This window comes from Notolepis coatsorum, assembly GCF_963971535.1.
Source record: "Notolepis coatsorum genome assembly, chromosome: 6".
NCBI classification, from domain to species: Eukaryota; Metazoa; Chordata; class Actinopteri; order Aulopiformes; family Paralepididae; genus Notolepis; species Notolepis coatsorum.
The window spans coordinates 75,311,706-75,324,483 of record NC_140170.1 but is presented as its reverse complement, the minus strand read 5'-3'; the positions used below and the strand labels follow the sequence as shown (position 1 = coordinate 75,324,483).

Here is a 12,778-nt window from a genome sequence, read left to right as displayed (position 1 = left end):
GAATGGACATTCATTGTTGATTTGCCTACGCACATTCCTTTGCCTTACAAGTGCATTCAAAGTATATCGAGAAGTATTATGTACCTTTTGCTGCAATAAATACTTAAAGACAACTTTGTGTAGAACCGGTTCATTGTGGGAAGTGTTCATTATATTCATATATCATGTACTGTATGGCCAGTAATTAAAGTACATAAAGCGGTAGTGGTTTAATGATACCATACTTATCAATACAGTCAGGGAATTGTACCCCTCAGTTACAGTTAGCCTTCGGGAGAGGTTTTAGTTGGACAATGCGTTGGTATCTATCTTCTTGTCTCTCTCTGGAGAAGACGGTAAGCTAATTTCCCAAAATGTTGGCGTGTTTCTTTAAGTTGAACACGGTCACAGGATTGCGATTGATGAACCCTTGTTAGTTTAGTGTGAAAATCCTACTACTGTTTGCATAAGCATTGATGAGAGTGTTGTCTGCAAGTGGCCTTTTTGACCTCCAGAACGTTATTATATCAAAAGGTATAGTAATTAAAAAGAAATCACTCAAGGGTCGAGTGAATAAAGCGATGTCAGTCATTCAGGGCTTTTGGTCTTTGGTGGAGTGCGAACCTGTTGGTTCACCCTTTTATTTGGTAGCTTATTTCTGTTGGTCTGCTTACCAGGTGAGGTTGGTTGTGTCTTGTGACACGGTTGCTTTTGTATCGTTTTGCCTTGTTTAGTTTCCCCTTGGTTTTTCCTTATTGAGTTGATTGGAGTTATTGTTAGTGTTGTTTATCCCTTGTCTTGTTATTGTCATCATACAGGACAAGTTCAGTTCAACGAAAATAAGTTTGGCATCCAACCAGAGTGCAAATGTAATGTGTAAAGTACAATAGTAATATACAATGTACAGGTGATTATGTAAGGGATAATGTATAGCTACGAGGTCATTGTCGCAAAATAATTGACCGACACGGAGTTTAGAATACCGAGGTGCCTCGCCGAGGTGTTTTAAATGTAGTGAAGGTCAATTATTTTGCGACAATGACCGAGTATAGGCTATACATTATCCCGCTTATTACATGGCTAACTTACTAACAATATGCCTAATTAATTTTACACCATCGACAAGACGATATCAAATGCAGACGCAGTTGTTCTGTGGCTCTGTCAGCCCAAATAAAGTGATTATTATTATCGCCGGCAGCCGGCAGGTGTGTCTGATTGCACTGATGCAGTGTGTGTCAGTGCCGTGGGCTTGATTGCTCCAGCTGCGAAAAGCAATAATCACCGGTGATTATTCCGCGTTGCCCATGGCAGCGGTCAGTTATCGAAAAATAATTCACCGTTGTCAGGGGCTATTGACCAATCACAATCAAGCATTTCGGCGAATGTTAAAACGCCATGTAATAAACTGGGTATAAAATATATAAATCTGTACTACTGAGTAATAGTGCTAATCAGATGTATGTACAGAGTTATAGTATTATGTACAGTGATACAGGTATAAAGACAGTATGGAGTAGTAGTCATACTGGCCAGCAGTGTAACTAGTAAGATAAGGATATATAGATCTAGTATCTACAGATATGTAAAATGATTGTTTAATTATGGTTATTGTTTGTTTATGGGTTCCATTCCCCTATTTAATAAATATGATTTAGTTTGAAAACGTTTGGTTATTCATCTTACTTCCCGCCGGGACTTGCAATTACAGTTCCATAATGGTTCTGGGTTCACAACACCCCTGCAGAATATTTAACAATGTGACATTCTGCTAACGGATGTTTTCTCATCTCCTCAGGTGTTGCATATCAGTGCTACCATGGTTTTCTGAGGGCTGTCCAGGAGGGAAATATCCAATGGGAGAGTCGCACATACCCATATCCAGGAACGCCAATCACTCAACGCTTCTCACACAGTCAGTATCTGAATCTTCTCACTTAGGAACGTTGTACGGGAAGCACTTAGCTGTGCAACAGGCGTAGGGCTGGGTATCATCTGAAATCGTTATCGTGAATCGAAATACCCGTGCCGATATAGCCATACCAAAGCAATGTTCTTTTCAACACATTTGCTGAGTGTAAACATGTTTTTCTACAATAACCAAAACAATGTCATTTAAAAAAGAAAACAAAATCTGATTTATTTTTCTTTTTTGTGTCTAATTTCTTTCCTTTTCAATGTCTGTTTGACATTGAAAAAGAAGCCAATACTTCTCGAATGCTTCATTGTAGGGCTGTGTGATGTTTTGTGATATTTAACATTTGCAGAATAGCCATTAGCCAAAACGACAAAAACAATATTGAATAAGGAATTTTGAAGGAGGTGACACATCACCTTTTGATTCTTTTCAGATTTCGATACATTTACATTGTCATTTAGCTGATGCTTTTACCCAAAGTGACTTACAAATTGTGTACACAACAAGTCAGCAGGAGGGGTACACCACTGGCTGAACTTGAGTGCTACACTCTTGAGTGCATGGTAATATAGACATATTAGCATAGTAGTATAGTACATAGTAGATACCCAGGCCTAAGCACCTGTTTAGAACACCGTCTTATTGCTTTAACATTGTGGGGCTATGAGTCAAAACTGAACTGTGTAGAATCAGAGCTGAACTGAAGTGAATCTGTGTGTAATTTAATCTGTGTTGAATCTAACTGTATCGAATCATCACATGGTCTTAACTGAATTGATTTTGTACCGTATCACAGACCCATGTATCGAGATGGGTATCGTATAGTCTGAGAGTGAAAGATACAAACACCCCTTGTCCCAGTACTTATGTTGACCTCTTTCTCATATATTAACTTTTGTAATTCCCATTAGCCGGCAGTACACACTTTAGCTGTATAACGTTACATCTTTTAGTTTTTCGAGTTTACAAACGTTTTTTTATTTTACTGTACTAAAATATATATTATATTCAAGAGGTTTAATCGTCGCATACATATACAAGACGTATAGTGAAATGAAGGTGGCCATGCCCACCTTCGATTGTGCAAAAAATACAATATAATAATAGAATAAAATGGAATAGATAATAAAATAGACATGAATATACATTATATATACACCACTGACTAGGGATGCCCCGATCACGTTTTTTGCCACCGATACCGATCACCGATCGTCTTGAGCCATATCGGCCGATACCGATCCATTTATTTAATTTTTTTTATAAAATATATATATTATATAATTAGACTTGTAGTTGTATTATCTGCTAGACCAGGGGTTCTCAACCTTTCTGCTGCCAAGGCACCCCTGTGTTCAATAAAATATTCCAGGGCACCCCTACATACGATAAAGACTTTTTCGGTCCTGTCTTTTTTGCTACAATGATGATACAATGATTCTTTATTTGCCGTGCTGTCGTTGAGATGTTTTGTTGTTTGTTTGTCTTTGTTGCTTGTTGGTGAATCTGCAAATATGAATTGCCCCACGCGGGATCAATAAAGTTGTCTGAATCTGATGACAAAAGTGCTTGCTTTCAAAATAATGTTTATTTAAGAAAAAACTGAAAATCATGTATTTTTTTTTTAATACAGAAAAGGATCACTAAAGTGCTATCTGTTGCAGCTGCACTGTTCTCCATAAAAATAGCATATTTGGATAAGTTTGACAATTTCTTAAAAACAGAAAATCATGTATTTTTTTTAAATACAGAAAAGGATCACCAAGTTACCATTTCTCAAAAAATATAAATAAATACAGAAAATAAGCACTCGTTCACTCAGTGGACATTTCTAGCTCAATGCGAGGTCCGCTGCTGCTGGCTAATAATACGGTCAATACGTGGGGAGATTTTTGACAAGGCAACACGCATATCATCAAGGCTCAACTTGGCCCTATATTTTGTTTTCAGAGCTGTCATGGATGAAAAGCCAGCTTCACACAGATATGTGGGGCTGAATGGTATCAACACCTTAACTGCAGCATCATGAGATACTTGGTACTCAGCACCACACTCTGAAACTAGCTCTCCAGGTGGTATCGGATGAGATTTCAATGAGTTCTTCCAAGAGTTTGGATGGAGATGTGTCAGGAAGCTTTGTCTCAATGTTGTCTGTAAAGTCTTTTTTTATCCAGAGTGACTTAATGATTTTCAGATTTTTAGAAATGGTCAAACTTATCCAAATATGGTATTTTCATGGAAAACAGTGCAGCTGCATCAGATAGCACTTTAGGGATAATTTTCTGTAATCCAAAAAATAATTTGGATTCACTATAAAGTGCCTGTTCACTATAAAGTGCCACGTTTTGATATATTGAGCTTTAAACTTTAAGTACATTTTTTGGAACACGCAACCTAAAACACCTTCCTCTCCCAAACCGTTCCTGCAATTGTTTTATGTTGCATGATGATCATGGATACATTTATTATGTATTGTATTTTTTATGTTTAAATATCAACATAATCTGTCTGTCCACCCTCAGTACATTTACTATCAATATAATATAGTAGTCTGACTTCATCATATATTTTCAAACGCACACACATAGAGGGAGAATGCCCCCCCCCCCCCCTCCTTCCCAGTCCTCCTTCCAAGTCCCCACCCTGCTGTTCTCTGTCGCTCTGAACAGGGCTTGTTGTTAGCTTATGCTAAAGGGACATTAATTCCGGTCTTAAACACAACGTGGCCACAAAGGAATGGCAAGGATTGCAAAGCATGTTATATGCATTTGACCCGTTGCGGAATAAAACAGCAGGGATTTGTTTTGGGTCGCAAAAACACTATCCTTGCTGTGTTTCAATGTCCGCGTTCCAGATCCAGAGTACGCTACTACTGCTGAGCTGAGAGACGCTAAGCTCACTGCTCAGCCTGCTGTGTTGAGATGCATCCTTATTGGCTGTGTGCTGTAGAGCGGATATGAGTCACGACACCACGGAGTTTCAAAATAATAAGAGTATCATAATGACCTAAATGTTGCTAGCTTTCGGAGCCTAGTTATTTAGCTGGAGCTGCGCGTGGGCAGAAATGAGACCCGCTATAGGATTTTCAAAATAAGACTGTTGTCATTCTATATTTTTAAAGAACATTGCCAGGCATCTCGCGGAACCCCTGGCAGCTCTCCGCGGAACCCCTGTGTGCCGGGGAACCCCTGTTGAGAACCGCTGTGCTAGACAACGCCACCACGCAACAAGTCAAAATGCTCGCTATCTGGCTTCCGTAGGGAGAGGCACACGAGATGGCTGCTTGAAGTTGTAGCTCCCGACGGTCGATTGAGATAACCTCTCCAAATTCAAAAGAAAAGCTCAAACAATAATGAAATACTCGGAAATAAGTGAGAGGACATAAACTATGAGTCGAAGGAGTCGAAGGAATTGTAAGAAACGGGAGAAAGACGACGGAAACGGCGAGATGGACAAAGTAAGATCAACTAACATGGGTGAAGATGGCGGCGGTGAAAACACGACTGAAACAATTCAAGAGGGACTTGCCAACATTAGCAGAGAGATACGCGACCTTAAGACAGAACTGAAGAACGACTTGAAAACGACACAAGAAGAATTAAAGACAGAACTGATGACCGAACTCAAAGATTTTAAAAAGGAAATTAATCAAGAACTGAGAGCTAACGCACTACAGGCCAAAGCACAAAGCACCAGAATACACGAGGCAGAGGCGCGCATCGGAGAAACAGAAACATGGAATATGACAGTCAAGGAAACACTCCTCATGTCTTTGGAACAGCAGAGAGCCATGCAAGAAGCGCTAACGGACATGGAAGGGAGGTCCAGAAGAACAAATATGCGCATCTATAACGTACCGGAGGGAACGGAGAAAGACTGCCCTCTCCCGGAGTTTATTGATAAGCTGCTAAGAGCTGAGCTCTCACTACCGACAGATACCGACCTGCAGATCCAGCGGGCCCACAGAGCATTGGCTCAAAAGCCAGGACCCGATGCACCACCTAGGTCGATTATAATAAACTTCCTCCAATTCACTACCAAAGAGATGGTCATCAGTAAAGCCTGGCAGAAGAAGATCGAGATCGAGGGCAAACGCTTGTCGTTTGACCATGACTACGCGACGGCGGTGATGCAGAGGAGAAGAGAATATGGTGGCATCAAAAGGGCACTGAAAATAAACGGGATTCGGTTCCAGACACCCCTCGCTAAGATCCGAATCCACTGGGACTCCGGAACACGTACATATGACAGCGCCGAGGAAGCCGCACAGGATCTGAAGAAGAGAGGAGTCGCTGTGGAGGAGCCAGCCCCCCGCGCTGCTAGAACAGACCAGGACGAGCGACTACAGCGAGGACAACCGTGGCAGCGCGCTGGTAGGAAGGAGAGACACCCGGGAGACGCGAGCGAGAGGGGGAGAGGAATAGCCCAACGAGCAAAGAACAGACTGCAGGACTTTCAATGTACCACCAGCAAATGAATCTCAGGGTGAGAAATACATAGCATAATAAGACTGGTGAGTTAAGTCAACGTGACGTGAGTGATCTGCCCGAATATGTCGCGGACTATGGGCTGTATTGTGTTGTTTTGACTCGCTTAACGCTAGACGTTCCGAGTTTTTGTTGGATCTAATGTGGACTAGCTCTAAGCTATTTACGTGAACGCTGAATAGCCCCTTGACCCAAATGACTGGATGACTATTAGTCTCCCTTTTTTATAGTTTAACAGACTCCACTTGATTATTGAAAGACCGACGAGAGTCACTCAGGCACGCTGTAGGTAGACTAGACACTTTCTCTTTTTTTTATATAGCTCCTTTTTTTTTCGCGGGGCCTGCACTTGAGTGGAGTCTATCCCCCCACCCCAACGGGACCTAAGCCATGGGATGGCCAGCGAACGTCTGTTTTTGGAAGCCAAGTATTGTTTTTGTTAATGTTACACCTGTTCTCTATGTGTATATGTCTAACTGTTCATGTTTAGTAATGTGTGAATTCCGGGTTGACAGTGTCGGGTTTAAGTTGTTAAAGCACAGATGAGTAGAAACTTTAAGGTGGTATCTATAAATGTAAATGGTCTGGTTAACCCAGTTAAACGGAGCAAAGTCATAACCAAATTGAAACGTGAAAAAGCTCAAATTATCTTTTTGCAAGAAACTCATCTCTCTCAGATGGAGCACGAGAAACTCAAGAAATATGGATATAGGAATACGTTCTATAGCTCGTTTAGATCGGGTCATAAACGAGGTGTTTCTATACTAATTCCTAACTCATTAAATGTTGAACTTATGACAGAAACTAATGATAAGGAAGGACGCTATGTCATGATAAAATGCAAATTAGAGGGCAACTTGGTTACGCTGCTGAATGTATATGCCCCACCGGGGAGCAACAAAGGTTTCTATAAATTCATATTTGGTCTGATAGCAGCGGAGTCTGAGGGGATACTAATCTGTGGGGGAGATTTTAATACTATTCTTAGTCGTGAGCTGGACACTACAAGCCATAGGGTGAACAGGACTCCACAGACAAAAATAATGAATGCTTCACTCACAGATTTAGGAATGTTTGATGTATGGCGAGATCTCCACCCATCTGAGAGAGACTACACCCACTATTCTGTTCCTCACTCTGTTTATTCAAGAATTTACTATCTTTTTATGTTTAGAGGTGATAGACATAGGATAATGGATTGTACTTTGGGAACTACTGACATATCAGACCACTCTGCAGTCTATATGACTTTACACTTGGATAGTAGGCCAAGGAACACACTATGGAGGCTTAACACAGGAATGTTGAACAACAAAACAATTGTTGAAAGTATTAGGACCGAATTAAAAACATATATAGAGATTAATGACAATGGTGAGGTTAATCCAGTGATTGTTTGGGATGCCGCAAAAGCTGTGCTAAGGGGGAAAATGATTGCCATCACAGCAACACTGAAGAAGACGAAAGAACGCAAATATCAGGATCTAACCCAAAAATTGACATCTATAGAGCAACAGCATAAAAATACTCCAACTAGTCAGCTGCTACAGCAAATTAGGGAAACAAGAAAATTGATTGACGAAGTCTATAAAGATGACATTGAGAAAAAATCTAGATTTTTACGTCAAACATATTATGAATCAGGCCCAAAGGCTACTAGATTATTGGCCAGAAGGTTGCGAAAGCAACAGACACAAAATACAATTAATAAGATTAAAGATCCCTTAACTGGAATAGTGTCCAGTAATTTGGGAGATATAGAGAAGGCCTTTGAATCATACTACAAAAACCTATATACACAACCAGCACAAATAGATAGTGAAGCCACTATTGCATTCCTGAGATCTCTTGACCTGCCCTCAATTGGCAAAATGCAGAACAAAATTATGACTGCAGAAATCACTATAGAGGAGTTAGACAGGACAATATCTAATCTTAAAACTAACAAATCGCCAGGTAGTGACGGCCTTCCAGCAGAATGGTACAAAGCTTTTCGCCAGGAGATCATGCCATTGCTGGTGGCCTCATTTAACTACACTCTTAGAGAGGGCATCCCCCCTCCCTCCTGGAGGGAGGCGACTATAACAGTACTTCCCAAGGAGGGTAAAGATAAGGAATTATGTAGTTCGTTTAGACCAATATCGATCCTTAATTTGGATTATAAGCTGTACGCCTCCATTATCACAAAAAGATTAGAACAGTTTTTGCCAGACCTAATAAGCACGGACCAAACTGGATTTATATCTGGTCGCCAAACCCAGGATAACTTAAGACGAACACTACATATTATGAATCAGATTAAACAAACCAACGTTTATTCTGCCTTATTAAGTCTGGACGCGGAAAAAGCGTTTGATTGTGTGAGCTGGGACTATTTATTCTTGGTACTAGAAAGGTTAGGATTCAAGGAAGATGCAATTAGGTGTTTTAAAACACTATATACAAGACCCACAGCGAGAATAAAAGTAAACGGTCGGTTAACAAATCCGATCGCCCTAGAACGCGGTACACGCCAAGGTTGTCCATGTAGCCCCGCCCTGTTCGCGATTTTCATTGAACCGCTAGCCCAAGCAATTAGGGAAGACCCCAATATAACAGGTATTAATATGAAAGAAACGGAGCATAAGATAGCATTATATGCGGATGATGTCTTAATTTACTTAAAAAACCCCAGTCTGAGCCTCCCTAGACTAATGGACCTTATTGAAACCTATGGTCAACATTCGGGATACAAACTAAATATAGGAAAAACACAGATACTTACATATAACTATACCCCCCCAAGAGAAATAAAAGAAAACTACAATTTAAATTGGAACATGAAGTCCATAAAATATCTGGGAGTAAGGCTGACTAAGGACTTAACAAAATTGTATGAAGCAAATTACCAGCCCCTAAACACACAAATTAAAAAAGATATAGAAAGATGGTCATTAGCCCCCCTGGATTTCACCTCCAGAATAGACTCAGTAAAAATGAACGTAGTCCCTAGACTACTATATCTTTTCCAGTCCTTGCCGGTGGAAATCCCTGCTAAACAGTTTAACGAGTGGGACAGGATGATTTCTAGATTCATATGGAGCGGGAAAAAACCGAGAATTAGGTTCCGGACACTCCAACTCCCTAAAGAGAAGGGAGGCATGTCCCTCCCAAATCTGAAGGAGTATTACTATGCAGCGCAAATAAGACCTTTGGTCTGTTGGTGTGAAAGGGACTACGAAGCGAAGTGGAAGGACATTGAAGTGAAATCACTTGATATACCACTCCAGACAGTAATTGGTGATAGACAGCAGGCCAAGACCCTATATACAAACTTAAACTCATTTATTGTACACACCCTACAGACATGGTTCAAAATTGTGAAACAATTCAAGTTAGAAAAAAGGATTAAGATCTTGAGGTGGTTTGCCTTCGATTTAGGATTTAAACCAAGAATGTATGATCAAACATTTAAGGAATGGGCTCTCCGAGGTATTACCTCATTCAGCACAATGGTAGAGAATGGAGAACTTGTGAGCTTTCAAACCTTGAAAGATACATACGGTTTGGATAAACACGACTTCTTCAGATACCTACAACTACGCCAGTACTTTCTAAAAGAGGTAAAGGGGTCTGAGCCCAATACCCCAATAGACAGTGTTATTCAGATATTCATTCAGGCATACAGGGACAAGATGAGTAAAACTGTGTCAAAATTGTATAATAGCTTTGTTCAGGCCAGAACTGACTCCACAAGTTACATTAAGACAAATTGGGAAAAGGAATCAAACATTGAAATAACCGAAGACGAATGGGAGAACATGTGCAGAACTCAATGTAGCTCGACTAATTCAAAAACATGGAGAGAATTCTGCTGGAAAAACTTGACTAGATTCTTCATAACTCCCAAAATCAAATCCCGACAAGTAGGCATAGAGCAACCATGTTGGAGACAGTGCGGCCAGAGGGAGGCAAACCACTCTCATATCTTTTGGAATTGTCCAGGAATTCAACGTTATTGGCAAGATGTTCACTCCACCATGCAGGTTATATTGAATTTTAAGATACCGGAGACCTTCTCCTATTTATACCTGGGTAACTTACCTGAGGAATTGGTAGGAGGAGACAGATATTTGATGAAAATATTTTTAGCAGCAAGTAAGAAAGCGATCACCAAGAACCTCCAACAAAAGAAAAATGGTTGGCCATTATAGGCGAAATATACACAATGGAAAGACTTACTTTTACTCTCAGATTACAGGAAGAGAAAGGTTTGAAGTACTGGGAAAAGTGGGACTTTTATATGGTAATGACGACAACCAGTGGATGATGTATTGATGTATAGTTGTAAAGAATATTCGCCATACCTATAGGGAAAGTAAGAGAATTGAGAACTCATGTGAAAAGTATATTTTTGTAAAGTGACACTAATAATGCAGCCCGGGATTGTGTTTTTGTTATGTCTTGTTGTTTGTGATTGTTTGCTTATTGTGAAAAACAATAAAAAGAAAGTTAAAAAAAATAAAAATAAATGCTCGCTATCTGCAAACGGCTCCACTGTCTGTGTACTCGAGTAGCCTCCAGCTACGGCCAGGATTCTCCGGCGCTGCAGCTGGACCCTATTGGTATAATTCACATTCAGCGTGCCCTCAGCTCGAATACGCATCGAATCAATGTTATAAGACATTGATATCAGGAGCCATCTGTAGCTACTGCTAGCCGGCTAGATAACGTTAAGACAACGCCTCAGTGAACTATTTAGTTTAGAGCTAACGTGAGCTACCGAGTCAACGGAGGTAACTTATCATGCACTCGACTATTGCTGGAGCATTTGTTGATATCAGCAGCTATCAGTAGCTAGCCAGCTAGATAACGTTAGACAATGCCTCATGTAGTCACTGGGTAATTTAGTTTAAACAGTAACGTTAGCTCGGTGGGTAGCCAACGTTAGCTCCCGTCGCATGCACCAGACTATAGCAGACTGCAAGCCTCTTGTTTACACGAGTGCGGGAGGGGCTGGGGAGGAGGAGTCCGTACGCTGCAGGCAGCTGTGTGTCTGAGAGAGAAGTCTGCAGTGAGATCTCCGCTAAGAATTGGATCATGTTTTTCTATCGGTTTTGACGATCGGCGAAAATAAAGCATTATCACCGATCACCGATCTCATATTTATACTGAATATCGGCCGATACCGATCGCTGGCCGATCGATTGGGGCATCCCTACCACTGACTGTATATTGAGAGATGGTTGTTTGCTTTAATGTGTGTTTTGCATGTTATTATGACTAATGTTTGTCTGTTTTTGGTTGCAGGTGCATGTTATTATGACTCCAACCAGTCCATGTATGTTTTTGGGGGCTGCACTCAGAGTAGCTGCAATGCTGCCTTCAATGATCTCTGGAGACTTGACCTCAACAGCAAAGAGTGGATCCGCCCTTTAGCCTCAGGTACATGCCTGTCAAAGCAACCTCTTTAACCCTTTCTCTGCCATGCTTATATCCATCCTTATACCGTCCTCTGCCAGCTCTATTTGTCTATGGAGATGTTCCCCTTCTTTGCAGGGCTATAACTTTTTAAATTGTATTGCTAAATTGACATTACCGTACTATGGCCCATTCAACGTCAAGTATCTATCGTTTAGGATGTAGCAACGTTCTACTTTTTCATTCACATATTCATACTAAAATACGTCTAAAGTATAAATATGTTTTTAACGTTTTCTTCCACATTCTGCAGAACGTGAGTTATAGCCCTAAATACATATATTAGATCATCAAATGTAGTTTGATACCGATTGACGTCAGTTAAAAAATGTCAATTGTACAAGGTCCTACACGTCATGCCTCATCATCTGCTGGTGACCGGAGGGGGGGGGGGTTATAAGTCTGTGGCTGACGTTAAATCATTTATTTAGTATGGGTGGTATGTTGATCGGAGCAGTGTGTATGTTTAATAATAATCAAACACGCTGAAACTCACAGCAGCTTCCTCGTAGCGTTGGGCGATCAGCGTGGAGCAGAAAGTTCGCTATTATGGGATTCGATCCATTTCCAGGTTATATAATACTATATACGTCCAAATCATGTTGTTTATCGAGTTATTGGCAACGGATCGCTATCCAGTGTATCAAGCTGGAGTCCCGCTAGCGATAGCGAGTGGCCGGACGAAATATGGGTGAGCAGCACTTCCAGCGCGTCACTCCCGTTTTTGGCTATTCGGCGATCGGCCACCAGATGGCGGTCTTGAACCGTTGGAGAGTTGAGAGGAGATCAACAGCAAGTCTCAAGTCTCCGTGGGTGAAATATGATTGCCTTGAAATATTGATCTCAAAGACGCTGTAAGACGTCATTGGCAGATTACGCATGGCGAGGAATGACGTCTAAAGTCGTCCTTGGCGATTAAAGGGTTAATGTGTAT

At 40.9% G+C, this 12,778-nt stretch overlaps 1 protein-coding gene across 1 annotated transcript in view; it reads left to right on the top strand.

The window, feature by feature from the left end:
* fbxo42 (F-box protein 42) overlaps positions 1 to 12,778 on the top strand; it is a 44,540-nt gene that overhangs the window by 14,696 nt on the left and 17,066 nt on the right. The window contains exons 3-4 of the mRNA XM_084316126.1: positions 1,778 to 1,894; positions 11,674 to 11,808. Of these exons, the coding sequence (XP_084172252.1) occupies positions 1,778 to 1,894; positions 11,674 to 11,808 (252 nt within the window). The remainder of the gene's footprint in view (positions 1 to 1,777; positions 1,895 to 11,673; positions 11,809 to 12,778) is intronic.